Source organism: Pezoporus occidentalis, unplaced genomic scaffold (assembly GCF_034315485.1).
Source record: "Pezoporus occidentalis ecotype Australia unplaced genomic scaffold, CSIRO_AGI_Poc_V1 ctg3, whole genome shotgun sequence".
NCBI lineage: Eukaryota > Metazoa > Chordata > Aves > Psittaciformes > Psittacidae > Pezoporus > Pezoporus occidentalis.
In genome coordinates, this window is record NW_026914940.1 from 560,871 (window position 1) to 584,694 (window position 23,824).

Genomic DNA, 23,824 nt, shown 5'->3' on the forward strand with positions numbered 1-23,824 from the left:
TGGGAAAATAGCCTCCTGCTCACCCAGTGAGGAATACAATGATATCTGCATCATCCTGTTTGTGTCTCTGCCCTGCTGAACACACCCATGGGGCTGGGATGGTTTCAGCCAGGATATTGCCTTGATCTATAGCTCCTCCGCCTCCCATGGGATCTCCTTCAGGACAGCCCTGCTCTCCTTGGACACAGTTGTGGAGGTTTCAGCATGGCTATTACCTGAGGTGTGACGAGTTTCTAGATGTAATGAGGGGATGGCCCAAGCTCTCGTTCTCAACGTGCAATGGGGTTTTGATGCTGTACCTGGATGGGTCAGCAGGAGTGGGTCAGGAGGGAAACCAGAGCAGCTTCCAGTGTCTGAAGGGGGCTACAAGGATGATGGAGATGGACTCTTCATCAGGGACTGGAGTGATAGGACAAGGGGTGATGGGTTCAAACTGAAACAGGGGAAGTTCAGGTTGGAGATAAGAAGTTCTTTACTGTGAGGGTGCTGAGGTGCTGGCACAGGGTGCCCAGAGAAGTGGTGAATTCTCCATCCCTGTCAGTGTTCAAGGCCAGGTTGGACAGAGCCGTGGGTGACGTGGTCTAGTGTGAGGTGTCCCTGCCCATGGCAGGGGTTGGAACTGGATGATCTTGAGGCCCTTTCCAACCCAAACCATTCTATGTTTCTATAATTCTGATCTTCCCATGCATGTGCTCAGTTTTTCCACGCTCAGTTGGGACCCTCTTGTGAAACATCAGACCCAGAGCCCCTAAAATAAATGAAGAGTAGAGAGGTTGCCTATGGAACTCATCACAGCTTCTCCACACACAAAGAAAGGTACTTTCCTCATTTCACTCTCAGCTTTCACCCAATCTATTGGATTTCAGCACAGAGAATCACTTCCAGGCCTGAAATACAAAAGATGAGTCAAGAACCTAAAGCAAATTAAAGCCAAAAAGAGCAACATGGAATACCACGACTGTTGCCTCTCAGGGCAGTGTGTGCATATTCACCTATTACAGTGGGTAGATACAGAACATGTTATTTCTTACTGAAGCAAAATGGATAAGTAGAGTAAGGTTTCCTTGATGTCCCTGCAGACAGATGCAGAGGCTCCCACAAGACCAGCTCCTCCCACTGTTGTGTTGTGGATGAGTTTCTCCCACGTATCACTGGCCTGGCAGGTTCGGATGGTTGCTCTCTGTGTACAACACTGTGTAACTCCAGGATCTGAAAGTTCAATCCAAGGAAACCCCCCCAAAGCAAACACAACAACCCCACAGTGATCACAGAGGCAGTTGTGAAGACAAACGTGGGAGCTGTCACCTACTTTTCCTGGAGAGTCTGCCTAAAATCTTCCATGGAAAAGCTTTCAATTGTTCTTTCATAAGCGTTTGTATTGGCACAGTTCAAATGCCTATCGCAGCCTGAGGTTGCCAAAGGAAGATCAGGACCAGTATAAACGTGGCAGAGTGTGTCCCACTTCAGTGCCTGCATGTTGACTGCTCATACAGTGAAAGAGGATCAGGAGGGTTGGACCATGGACAAAAACCAATGACAGATGTGGGAACTGTCAATTGAGCTGTGTTGTAAGTTCACACTTGAGTCATAGAATCATGGAATGGTTTGGGTTAAAGGAACCTTGAAGCTCATCCAGTTCCAATACCCTTGGACACCTTCCACTAGAGCAGGGTGCTCCAAGCCCCTGTGTCCAACCTGGCCTTGAACACTGCCAGGGATGGGGCAGCCACAGCTTCTCTGGGCACCCTGTGCCAGCGCCTCAGCACCCTCACAGGGAAGAGCTTCTGCCTAAGAGCTCATCTCAGTCTCCCCTCTGGCAGGTTAAAGCCATTCCCCTTGGCCTGTCCCTACAGGCCCTTGTCCAAAGCCCCTCTCCAGATTTCTTGTAGCCCCTTTAGGCATTGGAATAAACCTGTGAGGATCATTTCTCCCCAGACACAGTTGTGGCCAGTTGTGTCCTCCTTGAGCAGGAGTAGAATCAACCCATTAATTCTTTTGGGGGGATCCTGAGAGGGTTCTGGTTTTTCTCTCTCACCTCTTCTTCCTCCTCCCAACCATCACAGAATCATAGAACCGTAGAATAGTTTGGGTTGGAAAGCACCTTAAGATCATCCAGTTCCAACCCCCCTGCCATGGGCAGGGGCACCTCACACTAAACCATGTCACCCAAGACTCCATCCAACCTGGCCTTGAACACTGCCAGGGATATTAATACCCTTCTTCAACCCCTTTTTCCTTCACACCCTGCAGGACCCCAGTATCCCCCTTCCTGGCTGCAGAGATGCCACCATAGAGTAATAAACCTTGGCCCTGGATCCAAGAAGGATGATTCATACCCATAACTCCAACCTCTTTCCTCTACAAACAAGTTGGTTACCTCCAAATTGCTTGCAAGGAGCAGCCCCATGTCAGGGCACTGTCTGGGACAATGATGGTCGGGGTGTGCCCAAGCCGTGTTGATGGTCCAGTGGCACGGATGGCGTTGGGGCTTGGCTTGTGCCCTGTTTGCTGAGCCCATCTGGATGTAGCCCTTCAGGCAGGGCATTGGCGAGGATGTGAATCACAGCAGTTGACTCCATACATGATGGTGCTGTTTGTTAAATCCCCATGATCCTCCAAGTTGATGGGACTGAATTACCTCTTAGGACCTTGGATGTTAAAGGAATGTGACAAAATAGCTTTAGTTCCTTGTTGGCTGGTAGCCCAGGGCCCCAAAGGACTCAGGTTTCTCACCCATTTGGATAGCAAAGGTCCTGGTGACACACTGAGATTGAAGTCTACCCAAATGACCTTATATTTCAACCAGACATGGTGGGTTTGGAGTGTACCAGGTCAGCTGCAGACCCAGATGTGCTATGGGAAAAGGAAGAGTAGGGCAGGCTGCCTGCAGTAGTAAGACCTTAGGTGGAACAGGCAAAATACCACACACAGGTCTTCCTTTCCTCCTGTGGTTCTGGATTCCCCACTTTCAGTCCTTTATCCAACCCTGTTGCCATTGCACAGCCAGATGAAGCAACCCATCCTTCCCTGACCTGCCAATGAAGGAGGAGAGGACACGACCAGATAAGCCTGATGCTGTCTGGGACTGGGCTGGACTGCTTGCCCTGCATGCACCATCTGTGTGACTCAGGAACACTGGGAGCTCTACCCATGGCTTCTGCCTTCTCACCTTGGCCCATGCCCTCTCATTTCCCTATGGAGGCATCAACCCTGAAGCAGAGCGTTTCCTCCCCACACCATAGAGGAGAGCTGTGATTGGAGCCACCCTCCAGGAGGGAAAAGGGGGAAAGTGGGAAGAGTTGACGTTAAAATCACCCTGGACCTGGCAGTTTGCTCCACTTCAACCCATCACGGGTTGAAAACACGCTTTGTCTGGCTCCAGTTACACAAAAGGAACAGGCTTTGCACAACATGCTCCGAAGCTCTGGCACAAGCACACGCTGTCCGCTGCCAAGCTGGAAGTGGGTTAAGGTTTCTGTCTTAAAACATGCTCTGTTAACTGTTTAATACCCTTTGTGACACACATGGGGTTAACACGCACCTAGCCCAGTTCCTTTAGCAAGATTCACCATGCTGCTCTCCCCTCTCTTTTATTCTAGGTCCCTGGGAATGCAGTTTTAACTCCTCCAAGCTGCTCTCCTGACACCTCCTGCACTTCCCACCACCCTGGCTGCCTTTGCCCTGGCTTTTCTTCCAGCTCTTTTTTATCCCTTGCTTAAAGAAAACCTGGGTTTTTCTCTGCTTCAAACAACACGCATCCCCCACCATGCTGTGGTGCTGGTTGGAGCCCAGAGTCCTTGTAGTGGCCCTGGCCGTGATTGCAATAGCAACAGCGTGATTGCAGTATCAACAGTGCACAAGAATAGTGTGGGGCTGGGACTTGGCCAGACCCCAGTCTGCTTCCCAAAGCTTTTCCAGCCTTCTCTTTCAAGGACACAAGGATAGGGGTCAGGCAATGCCCTTGCTGTATTCCACAGGAGAGCCTGCAATGGAATGACTGCTTAAACTGGGATGTAGGGAGCTGTAGAAAACGCTCTGTGATTACTACCTGAGTAGTGTCTGCACATAACTACACATACATTTTGCACTAAGTAATGCAATCGTAGTAGAAACAGTGAAGCATTGATACTTCCTTCCCATCCCATTTCTTACCCTTACTTTGTGGGTCTTTAATTATTCCCCCCCCCAAGCTTTATGGGTTTTCTTTGATTTATGTTGCTTTGCACCCATATTTCTCAGCTCCCTCCTTCCCTCTTCGCAGTGCTGGGTGAAATATTTCTCTTGTTTGTTATTATTAGCCCTCCCTCTTTCCAATTTGTTTAAATGCTTTCTCACATTTCCACTTCCTACTGCCCATTTCTCACTTGCGGGTTTTCTATTCAGCTGCACTTTGCTTTAAACAGTGTCATTTATTTACTGCTCCTTTATGTGTTTGGATTTCCAAGCCTTTCTTCTTCCTCCTTGTGGGCTGTGTTCATGAGTTGCTCCTTCCCTTCCTGCTGAGGAGCTGCATTTTGCTGCTCGGTTGGCTCCAAGATGAGCTGAATTCAGGGTGATAATTCAGTTTCCTGTCTGGATTTCTGATGTGGATGGAAGGGAAGGAAGATTTGTTTTCCATTTCTCCAGCCAGCTGAGAGAAGCCTGGCTATTATACCTAAAACAAACACACAGGCTAATACCTACTATATCCCTGCATGCTCCAGCAGATCGTGTTTCCTGCCTGATGACATTCATGCATGTATTTGTGCAACGTCTTGTTTGGAAAGCATGGCTTTTCCACAGATTATTTCCCAAGTATAGATGCTACATCAGTTGTCACGTGGGTCTTCCCCTGCTAAAAGGGGAGATAAATTAAAGATCAGGGCAAATCAGAGAACAGAAAAGGCCCTGAAAGCTGGATGCTCATCCCCTTCATCCTGCTCTGAGCACAGGCACAGACAGAAACCACTGGGGGATGAAGCTGCTGTAGAAAAGGAGGACCTGGTCAAAGGAAGAATGACTGGAAGCAGAAGACTCATCACATGGGTTGAGCACGGGGCCATCTGCTCAGCATCTTGCAGACAAGTGGTCAAAGGAAGGGCTTATGAACCAGCTCCTTGGGGAAGGGCTTATGAACCAACTCCTTGGGGAAACCAAACCTCAACTGGATGTTCTTTATGCTGTTTCCATATCATTTGTGACCTTACAGGTGTTGACTTTAAGCACCCCTCGGTCATTGCTCTCTTTAAAGAAGAAGAGTTCTGGTCTGCTGAGATGTCTTCTTGACTTGTTTTATTTCTCAGTGATCTTCCCTCCCATTCATAGTGTAACTCCTGCAGCCATTCCCATGTGAATACTGCTGCATCCTGAATCATTTGGCAAGAGGTGGTTGTGGGAGCAGAAAGGGATCCCAGAAGGACTGGAAAGGTCATGGGGGACTGGAAAAACCTGACAGAGTCCGGTGTTGGTCTACAGGTAACAACAAACACTGTCACTTGGAAACACTGGATGCTTCTGGAGGATGGAGGAACAGAGCAAAACAAGAGCATCAGGCTGTATCCCTGCCTGGACCATGGCAGCCTCTGAGTGACAGTCTCCAGGCATAAATATTGTTTCATTGCAGAAACAATACCATTTGGTTTCCTACTTAAAGCACTTTCCTTAGTACAAGTGAGATAATCATAGAATCATAAAATCACAGACTGGTTTGGCTTGGAAAGGACCTTAAGGTCATCCAGTTCCAACCCCCCTGCCATGGGCAGGGACACCACACACTAAACCATGTCATTCTGAATAATTGTGGGCAATCCAGCAAAAACCCTTTTTGCCTCCTCTCCCATTTCTCATAGTTATGAAGCTCTTATATCATGGCAGAGAGAAAGGGTGGAGGATGCCAGGTGATGCCTGCTATGCAAGCAATGAGCCAGCCCAGCCTGGCACAGCTCCCTCTGCTTTGCTTCACGTTTCGCAGTTCAACCCAATGAAATAAGAAGGGATTCTGATGTTTGAATCAGATAAATTGTTCCCCAGACCAGCAATGCAGACACAGGCAGCAGGAGAAGGCCTTGGAATGAAAAAAAGATTGGATCTGAATTAAATGTAGGGGAAGAAAAGAGCTATCTGGAGTCTTGTAAGAGGTTCCTACGCACAAACACACCCATTGCTGATCACATCTCATGTGCTGTCACTCCCCAAACCTCAAATTACTGTAATCAAAGGAAGCTAGAGTAACCATGGTCCTGGTATAAAACCACCCCGTGGTGCACCATCCCACATTGTTCAGGCTCTGAGGGCACAATGACCATGAAGGCTGTTCTGATTGCCCTGCTGGCTGCAGTCCTGTGTGCTGAGCAAGGTAAGGAGCTGTGGAGGCTGGAAGACCTAGATGGAGAGGATGAAGAAGAGTTAAGGATAACACAGGGACAGCATTTCTTGCATTTGGTGAGGTGTTAGTAGTACAGTTCTTTGGTATCAGAAGTGATATTTAGTGTGGTTCAGTATTAGCTTCTGGGTGAGTTCTGCTAATGTAGCCATAACCACAGAAGATGAGCTCGCCGCTTCGGTTTCTGACACCCTCTAATATCAAGCTCCGACCACTCACATCTGAAGACAGACATGGCAACTGAATGATAGTACTAGGAATTAAGCTGGGCTCACAGTTTTGAGCCTTTGGTTTTATTCTTGCTCCTGAATGAAACTTGAGTTGCTGTTCATAAAGGTAATGCTGGCATCGACACAGCATCCTCTGCCAGCATTGCACTTTATTCCCCACAGTGACATTGCAATTAAGAAGCCAGGCTGTTGGCAGATATTTGGAAGCCTGAAAGCTCTTTGTTCATAGGTTTGAAGAGCTTTTCTAAGTGTCTGGTGTTTGCAATGGGAACCTCAAAGCTCGTTCCTCATTCAAAAGGAGATGCAGATATAACTAGATCATAGTGTAGAAATACCCAGTTGAGAAACATTGACTCTGTGCATGTATTTGCAATCCCAAGGAGCACTGCAAGCCTTTTTGCACCGTTAAAGCTATTCCTGGCTGCCTTCACAAAACTAGAGCTAATGGAGGGTGGAGGCCAGACGCAGACAAGGCTTTGTAACAGCTATAATGGTTTAAGCTGTTATTGTTTCCTCACTGGGAGGGATTTTCCTTGCATCAGGAGTGCATTTCAGTCGCTGTTGTTCACATGCTGGGGTCTCGGCTCCCTCTACAGCAGGAAGTGGTTTGAACTTTGTGAGATTTGGCAGAAAAGCGGATCGGAGAGAACTGCAGGGTTTGTAAATGCAATCACTCTTGCTGGGCAGCGTGTCTGGGATAGCTCTGGCATGGGCTATGGAAGGACGTAGCTCACAGCTCAGGTTAGGGAACCATGAGGAGAGGTGAGAGGTTTAATTTATCCATGTGATGGAGAAACAGCGAGCGTTGAATGGTTAAAGAGACGTTAAAAACAAGATGGAACAAGGATGATTTTATCTGATGATGCAGAGAATGTGCACTTGCAACACTTGGCACTAGAAAAGAGCATCTGGGTAGGTTTCGGAGCAGGATGGTCAGTCATATGCTAAGGCACCCAGAGCTGGCTTCAGAGGTGCACCCAAGGCATCTGAGCTGGACCCAAGGCACCCAAGCTCCCTGTATCATAGAGGAGAGGCATTTTCTTCTCCTACTTGGGGTAGTTTGAGCCTAAGATGACTTAAAACTGCTTCTGGAATTGTCTAACCAAGTGGTATGGGCAGGTTCAACTTCAGAGGTGAATTTGAATCAACAGCAGCTACTCTTTGGAGAATTCCGGGGGGGGGAAGTTCCTGTGTTAAAAATAGGTTCAAATTCAACCAAAATGGGCTATTCTGTGCAGAAATAAGAGTGCTTCTGCATTAAGAAAACCAAGAGGAACTGAAACAGGGATAATTTCAGGAGGATCCTGCTTGGTTTGCAATTTGGTCACCATCAACCTAGAGCTCTCCACCGCTCATGACAATGGTACAGGTTTTCCTGAGAGCACTTCAACTGCATCTGTCACCCCTGCTCAGAAATAAGGAACATTTCATGGGACTCTGAACAGAGCTCCCATCAATTGTGAATCCACATCCAGGGAACAGGATGGCACATGCCTGTGTTTCCAGCAAGGCCAACTGCCTAGCTTGGAAGCTTGATTCGATTCACTCCAGTGCTGCTCATATCTTACATCCTTCTGGCTTTGTAATAGGCCTGGCTCAGCCCTGCTAATAATATCACTGAGAACACATCCTTCCAGGCACTGGTAGAAATATAATCTCCCTATTGTCCAGAGCAATCTCTCCCAGGGAACTCCCTTTAATGTGGCTCTGTGCTCAATGATTTAGCTCACAGGGGTGTCATAGGCTTTAATTAGATCATGTCTCTACAGCGTTTTGCTGTCTGAATAACACCAAAACCCAAGCTGTTACTTGAGAACAGTGTCTATCCTCTCCTTGTCAGAATCATACTAGACCTTGCAGGGCAGGTCTGCTTTTGCAGCTTGGCTCTCAACCAGGTCAATGTGGACCCAGGGGAGAAGGAAGGGAAGAAGTGCTGCTCGGGCTGAAAAATGGGTTTTCAAGTTTTAATCACTGCAAACGTTGAGTAAAGAAAGAAAACTTGTTCTGTTCGTTTGGCTTCTTCAGCTTCACGAATCGAAACCAACGTCTTATTTCACTCGTCACAAAAAGTTGTTTGTAACATGCTTTTCACCTTGTATTTTCCAAGAAGGGACATGGCTTCTGACACCTCCTTCCCAGGAGGACGTTGCTGGAAACCACTAACAAGTGCCATGTGCATTCTTTGTCTCCAGCTTCCTCGCTGTTTTGCTACACGTGTGAAAACGAGCACTCCAACTGGAACTGTCTTAAAACCTACAAGTGTGAAGACAATGAGAAATACTGCACAACCACATATAGCTCTGCTGGCTTTGGTGAGTACCAGCAACATGTCAAGGCTTTTTGTTTCCTTGGTCTGTGGCATCTGTAAAGAAAGAGGCTAAACACACACATACACACGCACACACCATGCTTCCACAACTAGTTCCACTTTATTCACTCCAGCTTGGTAATACATAGCATACAGATATGGGTCTGAGCTATGAAGCCAAACAGAGACCACATCCATCACAGTGACTGTCTTCAGTCACTCTAAATTCCATTCTATAAACAATCACTCCTCAGGCTGTTTCCCAGCCCGACCTTGCACCAATGCACACAAACACTCCCTGGCTTGCTCAAGACCCAGGTGCGTTATCAGCAATTCTTCTTCTTCTTCTTTAATTATCCACACAGCAGGAACAGGATGGCTTGCAGTTCCAACATTGTACTTCCAGAGACAGATGGGCAATAGTTCTTTAGGGCAGTAGTTGGTCTTGTTGGAAAGAATGGAGCACTGAGGCTGAAGTATCACAACATGTGAGTGAATTCCTCACTGATGCTCTGGGGTCCATTTCTTACCACTCTGTGGCACACAAATTTTCATGAGCAAACACTTGCTTTGTCATGGAGGAAAAGCAAAAGAAATGGAAAAATGTCCTGGCAGTGACTTTTTTGCTGTCCTACAGGAAACAGGGTATGGATTTCTGTCAAGGAGTTTCTAGTGTCATGAATTTAATTCAGGCTGTGTGGATATTCATCCAGCACTCATCACATGCACTAACAGCATTGCAATTAAGCATAGTGCAATATACCTCCTCCTATCATCCTCTGGTCAGCTCTTGCTAAAGAACCTTAAATCACAGCTCTCCTTTCTTGCCTATTCCCCACCCAGGCAAGGACATGGGACACCGCATCACCAAGAAGTGCTCTGTAGACTGTCCTGAGACAAACGTGAACTTCGGTGTGGCAGCTTATTCCACCAAATGCTGTAGTACCTCCCTGTGCAATTTCAGTGGTGCCAACAGCATCAAGATCAGCTACGCCGTGATGTTGCTGGGAGCTGTGGCTAGTTTGATCTGTGTCATCAAGGCAGGATTGTGATAAGGGGTGGGAGAAGATGTGGCAACCCAAGAACCTACAAGGTATTCCCCGGTACCAACCAACATCCTCTGTCAAGTGTATCCCACAGGGTCTATGCTACCTTGCTTATTCCAAGGCACTGCTTCAGATTCCATCCACAGAAATGGCACAGCAGTGTAGCTCCTGTTTTCCCCTCGCTATCATATGTTGTTTTATACTGATTTTCCCTGGGAATGCTCTTTTGATAGCATGTGTGTGACAATCGCCAGGCAAAATAAAGATTTATGTTATTCTAGAGTGTGTTTGCTATATCCACGCTAAGATCAGCCCGAGAAAACAGCTCTACCAGAAAGGGCTCTTGTCTGAATCTCTACTTCACGTTCAATTCTTCTTTTTAGCACCTGGGAGTCCTCTCCTGGCTGCCTTTCTCATTTGGCTCCGTTGCACCCAGCAGCTCAAGGCAGATACTCCATAAAGCCAGATGTTCTGCCCGATCACTCAGTGCTAAGGAATGAAGCTGTCAATCTGGAAATGTCAAATTGTGTTGTTCCCATTGCAAGCAACGGCAAGAATTGTTTTGTAACTGCTAACACACGGGACTGGGGGTTTGGCAGGTATTGGGTGTGCTCCTGGCTGTGCTGCAAAGTTCTCGGATGGGTGGGTGGTTTTGGTGTCTAAAAGAGGTAAAAGTCCCACCCCAACATGCTGGAGATGTGCAAGTTCAGATGAGGATGGTGCTGCTGGAATCTGTCCTCATGGAAAGAGGAACTGTGCTTGGAGAATGCGTTACTGTCTGAGTGATTGCTTATGACTTCTCTACAGGGACAGGGAAAATGGGCTGAAAGAGCCTGGCAGAGGTAGATGGCTGATCTGCTCCTTCCCTTCCTTATTTTAGCACAATGAGAACTATCAGTCACTGGAATAATGTCTCCAGGGAAGTGATGGACTCCCCAACATTGGACATTGTTAGATTCAGCTGGACAAGGTGCTGGGCCATCTAGTCTAGGTCATGCTTTGCCTAGAAAGTTGGCGCAGATGATCCTTGAGGTCCCTTCCAACCTGGTGCTCTCTGAATCTATGATTCCTCTGTCACTGGTGTCTTTCTAAGCTTGGGGATGGAGGACGTGGGGTGGAGATCCCCTGCAACTCTCGGGGTGGAGACCCCCAGCAGCTCTTGGAACAAACCTATAGGTAAGATGGGCAAAATACATGCACACTTGGAAATGGATGGTGAGTAATTCCTAATCGAGCAGCTTAAAGTGCAGCTCTTCATTTTGGGAGGGCTTGTATGGAAGTGGCACCTCACATTTGCAGCCCAGCTGGATTTGAGGGGGAATCCTGCTCCATCAGTTTTCAGGACAGGCTTCAAAGCACATGTGCTTCTATGCAATGGGGATAAACGGTAGCACTGGCCAAAGGCTGTGAAGATGCTGTTAGGTTTAATCATCCTATAAAGATTTAATTTCTGGGAAGGACGGTATTCTGGTATTTATTTAAATACAAAATGGGCTAACTGAAGAATGGTAGTGTTATAGATGTGGTAAATGCTCCATTCCTGGCAGTATTCAAGGCCAGGTTGGACAGAGCCTTGGGTGACATGGTCTAGTGTGAGGTGTCCCTGCCCATGGTAGGGGGCTGGAGCTGGATGATCTTCAGGTCCTTTGCAACCTAAACCATTCTGTGATTCTATTTCTGTTCTGAAGGACCAGCAGAAACTTGTTTTTTTTTTTGCACTTAACTTTTAATCACTTTTTCCTTTGTTTTTCTTATTTGTTAATCAGAACAATTTCTGAAATGATTCCCAAAGCATTTAGCCAACCTGAAAATCCACATTTAGTAAACCCCCCTGATTTTCATAATTACTGTTCAAATTCAGCCTGAAAATGACATATTTACACCAAAAGAAATCATTTGCCCTTCTCACATGACAATTTCAGCCAGGGTTAGAGCAAAATGAGTAAAACACTCCCCTTCCTTCTCCACTCAGTGAGTGTCAAGGAATTAAATCTTTACACCACACTCTCCACCTCCACTTAAATCCCCTGTTACTCTTTCCCAAATCTTCCTGACGTTCGTAACTTCCAAATACTTGTAAACCCTGATATTATCTTCTATTTCCTCAGTCCCTTTAATGTCCCAATCATCTGCATCCTTTCCACCCTATGTGTTCTTTTAGGTTTCTCTTACCAGGCACCTGTGAGGGATGAAGATAACTTTATCAGAGGGACACATGGGACCAGCTGGAAGAGTGCAGGACCATGTAATGGAAAATCTCAACTGTCAGAAATCCTGCAATAACTCCTTTAAGAAATAGAGCCTTGTCATCTCCAAATCTCAGCAGCTTGCAGGAGGCAAGAGATATTTTAGGTTTTGCTTGGATGAGACTACGAGGGAGGAGGGAAAAAAAAACCAAGTGCCTGGCTGAGCTGCTATTTCTGTACCTGTTAATGGATGCTGTTGGCTGAAATAAAGCTGAATGTGGGCTGCCTCTGCAGTGCAACGGCTGCAGAATGGCATCGCCATGTCACTAGAGCCCCCTTTCCTGTTAGTACCTTAAGCAGCAGGCAATAAAAGATGATTTACTAATAAAGACTCATGAAATCTCTTCTGGAGAGGGGAAAACAAAACATTACACAAGCAAGAGAGGGTTGCATTGCATGGAAGGTGCCAGCTTCTGTTTTCCTCCTGCTTGGTGCCTTACGAAGGCCTTGGCCTTTCAAAGCCAAACAACGCCCCTCCTTTGAGCTTTCTTGGTTAATTGCCACCTCTGTTCCAACTGAGTTTCATGCTCTACCTATTGAGAAAGCACAAATTTCCTCACCTTAGTCATGCAGGTTCTCCATACGAACAGTATTTATGCATCCAATTTAGAGGTGTTGGAAAGACTTAATCACCTCAAGAACTAACATGCCTTATGGATGAGATAATGACTGTAGGTGGAGGCCAAAATATTGAATGGGAGACGGAAATGTGAGCAACTTTGAGGCTAAAAAGAAAGGGAAATGAAACAGATGGAGAGCAGCATGGGGCAGACTCCCTGGCAGAGGTTTGGGGCATTCAGGTTGCTCCTGCAGCTATGAGTGTCATGTGAAAGGGATCCAGATGGACCGTTTCTGGGACTGTTCCTCCATCCCCACAGTCAGATGGCAGAAAGGCAATGGTGGGAGGAAAAAGCAAGAGCAACCAGGAGAAAAAGGGAAAGATTCTGGTTTTATGCAGAGAGATAGGATGAAACAAGATAAAAAAGGAGGAATAAAGAGCACCGTGTGGAAATCCAGTGGAATGTTCCTATTTGGCATTTCGCATGGTTTTGGCTATAACTTCTTTTTCTGAAGACTTAAGGAGTTCAGATCCTTGCCAGGCAACTCAGAAACCCAAGAAGTGGTAAATGCTCCATTCCTGGCAGTGTTCAAGGCCAGGTTGGACAGAGCCTTAGGTGACATGGTCTCCTGTGAGACATCCCTGCCAATGTCAGGGTGTTGGAACTGGATGATCTTAAAGTCCTTTCCAACCCAAACCATTCCATGATTCTATGATTCTAACCCTTCATTCTCCATGCTTTAACTGGTTTGGGTTCTTGTCCCTGACATTTCTTTCTTTGTAATTTGTGAGATAGAAATCCCAGCTTGTTCAATATGATGGGAGTGGGTGTTATTTTGTTATTTCTATTTTTTAATTGAAGTAGTCATTTTCCTTGCTCAGGCAAATGATTTTCTAATAAGAAAACATTTTTCCTCATATGGGAATATATCCATAAAATATCCAATGTTTTAACAGGAACATTTACGATTTTGAATTGCTTTCTTAAAATACCCATAGAAAGTGATGCCTGTTCCCCTATGAGAAGCAGTAGAATACTCTCTTCTGATCTAGCTGTGTTGACAATCCTGGGAGACATTCGGTAGCTGTTTCAATCCCAATTTCAAATTCAATCTATTTCCATATGAACTAAAACAGCGTGTGAGGATAGGATCCTTCTGGATGCAGCTTGCTTTGAGACCCAGGCAGGCCTGGAAAGGGAAACATTCCTCTTCTCACGTGGACACTGTTTTGTTTCTGTGCTTTGCTTTTCCTGCACTTCTCCAGAATTAGAAACTGGTGCATAGTTAGCACCAGATGAACAAGCTGCATTGTGAAACAAGTAGGGAAAAAAACGAGGGGGGAGAGCATTTGCCTGTTCAGATTTACATACTTCCACATACAAGTGCTGACACGCTCCTCTCAATTATCCATCATCTGACACAGCAACCCTGTATTTATTATCCCCGCATCAAAGCAAGCACTGCAGAGGTATAAAACCTGCCTTGCGTGAGACCTGCTTGTTTTGGAGGCTGTGACATCTATAAAGGATGAAGACTTCTCTTCTTGTCGTGCTTGTCATAGCCCTGTGCACCGAGAGTGGTGAGTCTCCAAGGATTTCTTTGCATTAGTGAGATCCCCAGATCACATCTTTGATATTGCAGGATGATGAGGGGATTTCGCAGTGTGAATGGCAAAGCTGAAGGATTATTATGCTTTAGACAATAAGAATGGGTAAAAAGCCAGGGGATATATCCCCATCAGAAGTTGGAAGGATGCTGAGGAGCTGAAGTTGGGAGTGAGGTATCCACCTCCCCTCATTCATGGAGTCTTAACCCACCCCTTGGAGTGGCTCAGAGAAGGCAGCTGAGATTCCTTAGTGCAGCTCCATGATAAGGTGGGTTAGTGGAGAAATATAACAAGGAATGAACAATATATACCATAAAGCTGCAGATTTGACATATTTTCACTTGCTTGTTTGGTTGCAAGAGCAAACCATCATTACCTAATCTGGTAGAGATGGTTGTGCCATAAGAAGATGCAATTCTGTCTCCCATCTCTTTCTTGCAGCTTGTTACTTCGTGGTGCAACTTTGCCAGTGTTGATCCCAGGTCTGGGATGGAGATGTCCCATTCTCATTCTGATGACTGTGTTTTTTAAAGCATACCTGCTTTATAACTCTTTGTGAGTTGTGAAGTTCTGTTCCATAAATCAGGATGCACTGGGAACCTGCACTTTAGCTTTGCATGATTGGGGTCTGACAAAGACCGCTGCCTGTGCCTCTAGGAGATGCCCTGTTTGCCCTGGGCTGTGGGTCAGGCAAGGAATAGAGGATGCAGCCACGAATATCCCTATGGTTATTCCAGAGGATATGGAATATCCGCTTAATGCCCTAAGCTAGGGGAGCTTTTGCCTTGTTGCAAGCTGGCTTTTTGTCAGGCTCTGCTGCAGGGTTTTACCTGCACATTACTGATCATTCTGGTCCTGGTTTAATAGAACACTGAGGCTCGCACTTAATTTGAGGCTGTAAATGTTCTTACTGTGGGACTTCACAGGCTTTAAACTTGGCATGTGCTAAATCATCGTGATCAATGGGGCTGAGAAAGTCGAGGGCAATAAAAGGATTCTTTTCCTGCAGCTTATCATCAGCTATAATCAGGTATTTTGAAGAGATCACGTAATGAGGCAGCAAACTTAGCAAAGGAGTCAGTGGAAATGAGCACATTCACAGCACCACATTGCTGTGCAATGTAGCCAGAAGGCTGGTTACTGTTCCAATTAATCCTGAACCTGGCTGATTTTAACGGTGTAAATCCTACATGTGCTGGCACTTGTTAATGCTTTACAAGTTGAAGTTATTTGGCTTGAATTATTCACATGAAGATCTTCCTTGAGGAATGTTCTTATTCAGTGAGAGCAGAGGTCTTGCTAGGTACAGAGAGGAGATACCCGGAGGCAGTCTGGTTTAACCATCCTGAGTGGGACATGCTGTTCCCTTCCCCACTCAGTCCTTATTGAAACAGATACCTCACTAGATGCAATAAAATCAGAGTCATTTTCAGTAGCATGAGCAAAATTGTCCTATCATCTGACTTCATGCCTTAACATACACATATACTTCCATATACATCCATATACATCCATACACGTCCAGAGTCCTCTGTAGTAAACGGTGAGTCAGGAATTTCTTGTGCACAGAGAGAGGTTGGCAAAATCACCCCTACAGAGAGCGTGCCCCCTTTCCTGCCTTGAAGGGTCCCAGGGCATCTGGGCTCTGAAATCAGCATCTTTGGGAGGTTGGGATGAAACAGGACTTGGGCATGCAACAAGCGCCACTGTTTCCTGCACAGATTAAGGAAATTCTTGGAATAGGCTTGATTAAAGAAGCTGCATTAATTAAGGAATAAAATGAGCTGCATGTCTGGAAAACCCAGTTTGGGGACTCTGCTGTAGTGTATGGTTATTCTGGGAGGAAAGGGTGGGTCCCAGCAGGGTGAAACAGGAATGTTCTTATGCGGAGTTTGCAAAAGGAATGAGAATGAAAGCACACAAGTTTGTGTGCAGATGGTGTAAAGGAGGGTCCCAGACTTTAAAATACATATAAATATAGCCTGTACTATCAGAACAACATTGAATACCAGAGCCAGGCAGGACAGTTGAGAGGTTATGGAGATGGAAATGACCAAGGTAGGAACCAAATTACAATGGTCTTGGTATTAAATCAGTGAGAGCAGACTGCCAGATCTGAGGCTGTTGAAATCATTAGGGTGTTGAGCACGGGAACAGAGGGAGATAGGATCTGAGCCACTGCAGGCCCAGTTGCCTGGTCTCTGTGTCCTGAGAGAGACAACAGAGGGAGGTTAGGAGCTCTGAGGACTATGGACCGCAAGAGGAATATGAAGGCCAGTGCTGGGTGGCCATGGAAAGGGAGAAGGGGCTGTTTGTTAGATGGAATGGGGAGAGAAGACACACAGAGAAGGGTGAATAGCACCCTAAAAAGCATTTTTGTGTCATACTCAGGTCACAGTCTGACCTAGGGACAGGTCTGCACTAGCAGGAAGCTAAGCAGGGCAGAGCCTGTTTGGGCCAGCTGAGCTTGCCTAAGGTCAAACAGGGACAGCAATGAGGTTGGGACATCGCTGGCAAAAGCACTAATGATGGCAAATTATTGCATTGAAAAGATGGCAAAAAAGATCAGACAAAGGAGAAGAAGAGTGAGGGAGATGAAGATCAAGTACGGCAAAGTGAAAGAACAGAGCTGGTACAAGAATAAGATGGGGTTTAATTGTCCACAGATAGAGATATCCTGGAAATGAGAACATGAGTCTGCTCCCCAGTGGGTGACATTACTGCAGGAGTGTTTGCTCCTGATAAACAGAGGAGTAGGAAATTCCCCTTATCATGCAAAGAAACCTTCCCCAAGGATCAATTTGCTATGAATGACTGCTTTAGCTTACTGGAGTGCAGGCTGTTTCCATTCATTCCTATTGGCACGGCACTCTGCAGATGCAGCGTTAGAGATGTACACATTTTGTTGTGTCAGGCAGTCATCGCCCATGGATGGCTGTAAAAAGGGATCTGTTTCAGGGAGAGGTTTGCTGAGCCCTATCTTCTAGAGGAGAGCTTTGAAAATGAGCTGGATAAATGGAACCATCCATCTTCACACCTAACACAGAGAAGCAGGTTTAGGTCACTACATTGTGGGGGGCATGGTCTGTGTGCTCTGAGAAAGGATGTGCAGAGTTGATGACTTGAAGAGGATGTGAAAGGATATGGGCAGGAATCTACTGGTTCCATACAAAAATGAGTAGCCAGTGACTGAGGCTTGGAGACACAGGTTGGAAAGAACCCACAAGAGCTTCCTGCTGCGAGTGGTTGTAGATTGGGGTGTGCTTTCCAAAAGCCCACTGGGGGTGCCGTACATTTAAATGGATGCAAGGGAGACTCAATAAGTATCCAGAAGGAAGATCCCTGGAGGGCTACTAAACGAGCAAACCACATCAGTGCCAGGCATCTGAGCTTCTAGTGATTTAGGGCCAAGTTTTGCACACCCAGGAGGTTGTCTGCCTGGGGCCACTGGGCTCGACATCCTCCATCTGCACCAGCAGCACCGGTTTTGCGCTCCTATGGATATTTCTAGATGTGATTGATGGGCTTTGTGTGTTTCTTTTGCAGCTTTCTCCTTGACATGTTTCTCCTGCAAGGATGCACCTTCCAACCTGCACTGTCTCAGTACGACCACATGCTCTGACCATGAGAAGTACTGTCTCACAACCTATTCTACCACGGGAATGGGTGAGTGTGGAGCTTTTCCAAGGTTCCGATGACAGGATGGGGTTCAGGTTAGGCTGAATGCAGAGCCTTCTCCCACCATGAGGTGTGGTGGAAGTGCTCAAGGTGATGTTGGATGGGGCTTGGAGCAAGCTGCTCTAGTGGAAGGTGTCCCTGCTCATGGCAGGGGGTTGGAACTGGATGAGCTTTAAGATCCCTCCCAATCCAAACCAATCAGGGATTCTGTGGACTAATAAGGATCATAGCACACAGCGAGCAAATCTTGCAGTCAGTGGGAACTCAGCATAGCCAATCTCCATTGCAGTATGTCATAACAATACTGATGCTTAAACACACTCAGGAAAGGGAGAGACTGGAAGAGACAGGATTTCTCTGTGCAAAACCTCTAGTCTCATCTCCAAGCTCAAATATATGCTTATGAGAAGGTGGAATTGGAAAGGGCCAGGTACTGTGGAAGGAGCAATCCCAAGGCATGGTAATGGTGATGTCTTGTGATATTGCACTGCACAAATGCATTAGATCTCCAAATTAGATCTCAGAGAAGAGAAATCTGCATAAGGACCTCAGAGCAGCTTCCAGTGTGTGAAGGGGGCTACAAGGATGCTGGAGAGGGACTCTTCATCAGGGACTGCAGTGACAGGACAAGGGGTGATGGGTTCAAACTGAAACAGGGGAAGTTCAGGTTGGAGATAAGGAAGAAGTTCTTTACTGTGAGGGTGCTGAGGCACTGGCACAGGGTGCCCAGAGAAGCTGTGGCTGCCCCTGGCAGCGTTCAAGGCCAGGTTGGACACAGGGGCTTGGAGCACCCTGCTCTAGTGGAAGGTGTCCCTACCCCTGGCAGGGGCTGGAACTGGATGAGCTTTAAGGTCCCTTCCAACACAAACCATTCCATGATTCTATGATTCTATAAATTCTTGCTCTAGCCTGCACTCCGCTGGCACTGAAAACAGCAGAGGAGTTGTAAGGCCTGGAGATGTTCTCCATAGGTCACATATATACAATTAATGAAGCAGTGTGATAAAGCCCAAGAGAAAATGAACTCAAACAGCTTATTCCCCACTGGATATCGTACAGCCAGTCTATCATTGAAATCTGTAAAAAATATATAAAATATATTAAAAATACATATTATAACACCCCCCCCAACTTTTCTTCTTGTTTCCTCTCTCCCCTTCAGGCAGTGACCGTAACCAGCGTATCACCAAGAGATGCTCTGCCTTTTGCCCAACAATTGACCTGAATATCGGCATAGCTGGTGTTGCCACCAGCTGCTGTAAGACCTCCTTGTGCAACATCAGTGGTGCCAGCAGTGTGAAAACCAGCTACACCATGATAGCACTGGGTGTCTTGGCCAGTCTCGCCTGCATTCTTCGGATGGGTTTTTAAAGAGGTTAGAGGGAGATAAAGGTTGCTTGGCCTTGCGTTGTAAGGGACCAAGCTCTCATCTGTACAGTCTGAATGCTGCCCTGTTTCTCCTACCTGGAATGTCACATCCCATCAGCAAATAGTTTTGCTCTTGCCATGCTCTGATAACAGTGCATATGAGCACAGCCCTACCTCAAAATGGTGTTTGGAAGGGAAAGGCATGATGTGGAGCCCTGTGTATACAGAAGGGCATTATATAGTCACCATCTCTCCTACTATTGGCCTTTATAGCTCCATGCATTTTTTCCCCTTCATTTTATCCCTGCCATTCTTTTGTGACATTTTTCCCCTTTATACTATTTTCTGTACCATTTTGCTCCGAGGAAGCCTTTAATATTACAGTTGCTAAACAGAAGCTGGGCACAATAAAGTGTTATTTTATTCTATCGTGTGACTGTGTGGTACGGTACATCGGGTGTAGCGGCTGGATGCATCCATGGTAGCAACAGAAGCAGAGGAGTTAGTCTGCAAGTGGAATTGATATGATGCTGAAATACATTGCAATTGCTTTGCATTCACTTCAGGAAGCCTCTCCCCAGATTATTCTTTTCCCTTGCATTAGCAGAAATGTCATTTTTGTGACTCCAGTTCTATTCTATTTAACTTGCTCTCAGTTTCTCTTCTGGGTCAGCAGGCTGAAAGGAAATGGCTGTTGAGCTCTCCAGCAGGCAAACAGAGGGGGACAAGGTGGGTCCCAACGTGAAGGCATCTTGAGCATTAAGTCTTCTTTTGGAGATCTTCCAGTGGAAATTGCTTTATAAGCATTATGGATTATCTTGAAAGGGAAGAAGTATCCTGCATGGTGCTTAAAGGAAAACCATCAGAAAAGACAGATGGTTTCTACTGCGGAATCTGGAAATTTCAGCTTCATTTGTAACAAAATATTAACAATGGAAATAAATCTTTTGTGTCTGCAAATCAAGCGCTCAGCGTGGTTAATATTGAAGGAAATCATTGCCCTGTATTGACCTTCCTTATGGATAATCTTAGGAATGAGAGATTTGCTCATTCAAACCCTTCCAAGTGAGTCACAGGAGGCTGAAAAGCTTTCTCCTGAGCTGAAGAAGCTCTCCTATACCCCAGCAAAGATCTCCTAGGGTAATTAGCTGGGTGCGGCTCACCCAACTGCTTTTCTCTCTATAGCCTCATTGCACAGGGAGAGCAGATACATGCATTGCTCACCCTGCTGGGTATTTGCTGAGAGCAGAGGAACACCACTCAGAAACAGCCCGATCTCTTGTGGTCTCATGGCTTCAGCTCACATTGACCTGCTCTTATCCTGCTTATTCACCCTTACTCGCATCCTGTTCAACCCCAGCTGTGCATTCCCTGGCTCTTTTCTCTCTCCCAGCCTTCCTCTTTGGCTCTGTTATCCAGCCTTAGTCTGGGCTTCACCTCCAACCTCTATTTTCCCACTAGAGCCTCAGTTCATTTATTTCTCCTTGGTGCAACTGTGAGGTTGGCCAAGAATTTCAGTCATGAGAGCCAGAGCTCGATCTTTAGCCATGAGACTCTCTGCTGTCCCCATGGTTGCTATTGCTCTGCCATCGCCCAGCTGAGCAGGCTCCAGTCTTCTGCCCAGTCCAGTTTTCTCCCTCTCCTGCCAGATTTAGAGATATTCAAGTCACACATGGATTTAAACACCTTGAATGAGCCAAGAACTGTTCTGTGGGCTTGGATGGCTGTATTGTGCCCCGTACCCAAATCATAACATGGAAACAACTGAACTATTTGAAACAGGCTTCAGGCGTAGTTATCCATGGATTTAGGATGTCTTAGGGACAATGCTGGTGGGCAAAGGAGAGTTGGGGCTAGTACTGCCGCAGGTCTTGTCCTGCTGAGCTTGTGAATATAGACCTGCTCTTACCATCTAGGTTTAAAAGGTCATGTCTTGTGCTACCTGCGCTTGGCAGGTGCCTCTGTTTTGGGCTGGGAGGGAACCTGGCATGTGAAGGAAGGTATTAAAATGTGTGGGCAAAGGAGATGAAGGCATGTGGTAGAGCCTGCTTCTGCTGCGGAAAGTGTTCTCCTTATGGCTGTTGCACTAACTTAGGAACAGAGCTGGGAAGCCAAGAGTTCTATCCCTAAGGGAGCAGCTCAATCCATGGGCCCCAGCCTGGTTTCTTCCTGATCCCATAGGTTTTGCATTCCCTATTGCCCAGCAACACAACCCGTGCATGTTTATGTGCAACACTGACCTGCATCTCAAGATAAGGACCCTTACATAAAAGCACCAGTTGCCCTGAGGCACAGGAGGTCCTAAACCCATAAACCCTTCCTTGGCAATGGGTGTTGTGTAAGAAGAGACTTATCTCTGCCAGCCTCCCTGAGATATCCTGATGTGACATCTCCCACATAGATGCTGCTGCCTAATTCCACATCCCTCCTCCCAGGGTTCAGTATCTGCTTGCTCCCATGGTTGCATGTTCCATGCATGGCAATGTCGAGCTGCCCTGCAGAGACATCTGTGGTTTATGGAGGAAAATGAGCATCTCATTCAAACAGTTGGGATTGCTCCTGGGAGGTGGCTGGATCTCTCTGTGAGGGTTATCTAAGAGCTTGGTTTTCAGTGCTCTGAGTCACCAGGACCTGAACCAGCCAAGCAGCCCTTTCTCTGTCTACATAAGGCACCTCTAGGAGGTGGTAGAACTTTGGCTTTTCTTTTCCCTCACTCAAGGCTTTATCCCCATTGATTCTGAAGGACCTTCTGCTCTCCTTGAATAATTTGGCTGTCTTTTTCCTCACAACATGAAACCTTTTCCCTTTCTCTTCCCTTATTTGCACAGATCTGATTAACACCCAGTGATTCAATGACAAAGCAAGAGACAACATGAATGCAAAAGGTCAAAGCAAGATGTTTGCTGGGTCTAGAAAGTTTTTGTAATCCATGGAAAGCGACAAAAGCATCCCTTCCTCAAAATTAACTGGTGCTCTGGTGTCACACAGACACCTCATGGATCCATTTTGGGTCTCATTCTAGTTTCCACAAATGAGTAGCAATGAGGTTGCTCTTCAGAGACGACTCAGACTCAGCTTCCTTGGCTATTCTGCAGTCGTTCTCAATCTTAATTTGAATCGTGTCATCGACTAGGTAGGAAAAGACCTTTAAGACCATCAAGTCCAACCGCACTTCCCAATTGGTGTCCCCTGCTCCAAGCGCTCCTCCAGGCTGAAGGCTGTGATGCTGGGCAGCTCCCCCCACACTGGCTGCTATGTGTTGCTTCTGTCTGCTTTTGAGTTTCATAATCTGTCCTCTTGAGAAAGAAGGAATCGCTGTGACCCAGTCATTGCGCTGCAAAATTACCCCTCTCCAGATACTGGGAAGAGGTCATGTTCCAGCGTTAGTGCATCCAGGTACTAACAAAGATATTAATGTCCTGGGGACAGCTCCCAAATAATGACTTCATGGAATCATAGAATGGTTTGGCTTGGAAGGGACCTTAAACATCACCCAGTCTCAACCCCCTGCCACGGGCAGGGACACCTTCCACTAGAGCAGGGTGCTCCAAGCCCCTGTGTCCAACCTGGCCTTGAACACTGCCAGGGATGGGGCAGCCACAGCTTCTCTGGGCACCCTCTGCCAGCGCCTCAGCACCCTCACAGGGAAGAGCTTCTGCCTAAGAGCTCAGCTCAGTCTCCCCTCTGGCAGGTTAAAGCCATTCCCCTTGGCCTGTCCCTCCATCCCTTGTCCCAAGCCCCTCTCCAGGTTTCCTGCAGCCCCTTGAGGCACTGGAGCTGCTCTCAGGTCTCCCCTTCAGGAGCCTTCTCTTGTCCAGGCTGCCCCAGCCCAGCTCTCTCAGCCTGGCTCCAGAGCAGAGCTGCTCCAGCCCTCTGATCATTTTGACATAGAAAAGCTTTATTTCTACTCAAACTTCTCTCCTCAACACACGTTTGTTGCAGTGCTGAGGATATTTTAGCCTCACCACTCTTTCAAAGCTGACTTGCACTGAGCCAACATCCTATTGCATGAAGGTTAATGCAAGAACAAACAGATGTTGGCAAAGTCAACATGAGGGGGGACATGGCAATAATTAGAGCACTCTTTCATTCATGGAGGAAGGGAAAAGGAACATACATAACAGAAGTCTATGGGATAATTAATAGGGTCACAAGAAAGAAGATGGTTGCTTCCTTTTATCCTCATTGCCAAATACCAGCAAGAAAACACACCTACTAATTATGAAGAGCAACCTGTTTATAAGACACTTGGGCAGTAAACTGGATTGCCTTCTGTGAAGCAGAAGATCAGCACCAGCTCATCCCCTGCTGACCACAGAAACTCCCGAACACAAGAGCAGGGATGTTTGAGGCATCCCTGCCCACGGCAGGGGATTGGAACTGGATGATCTTAAGGTCCTTTCCAACCCAAACCATTCTA

The 23,824-nt window shown here is 46.7% G+C and overlaps 2 protein-coding genes and 1 long non-coding RNA gene across 4 annotated transcripts in view; 2 read left to right on the forward strand and 1 right to left on the reverse strand.

Annotated features, from left to right (window-relative positions):
• Positions 1-4,389: 4,389 nt before the first annotated feature.
• The window catches only part of LOC134167827 (uncharacterized), a 34,308-nt gene continuing 14,873 nt past the window's right edge, over positions 4,390-23,824 (reverse strand). The window contains exon 2 of the long non-coding RNA XR_009966296.1: positions 4,390-4,630. This is a non-coding gene — a long non-coding RNA (uncharacterized LOC134167827). The remainder of the gene's footprint in view (positions 4,631-23,824) is intronic.
• LOC134167826 (lymphocyte antigen 6E-like) lies at positions 6,153-10,225 on the forward strand. Its single transcript, XM_062626897.1, has 3 exons — positions 6,153-6,334; positions 8,784-8,903; positions 9,743-10,225. The coding sequence occupies exons 1-3, from the start codon at positions 6,277-6,279 to the stop codon at positions 9,949-9,951; spliced, it is 387 nt and encodes a 128-aa protein (XP_062482881.1). The 5' UTR covers positions 6,153-6,276; the 3' UTR covers positions 9,952-10,225.
• Positions 14,068-20,364, forward strand: LOC134167824 (lymphocyte antigen 6E-like). 2 transcript variants are annotated; one of them, XM_062626895.1, is made up of 4 exons: positions 14,068-14,331; positions 17,905-18,024; positions 19,199-19,446; positions 20,061-20,364. In XM_062626895.1, the coding sequence occupies exons 1-3, from the start codon at positions 14,280-14,282 to the stop codon at positions 19,405-19,407; spliced, it is 381 nt and encodes a 126-aa protein (XP_062482879.1). In that variant the 5' UTR covers positions 14,068-14,279; the 3' UTR covers positions 19,408-19,446; positions 20,061-20,364. The 2 variants fall into 2 exon arrangements, with proteins under 2 accessions (XP_062482879.1, XP_062482878.1); XM_062626894.1 differs by lacking the exon at positions 20,061-20,364 and having other exon boundaries at positions 19,199-19,832.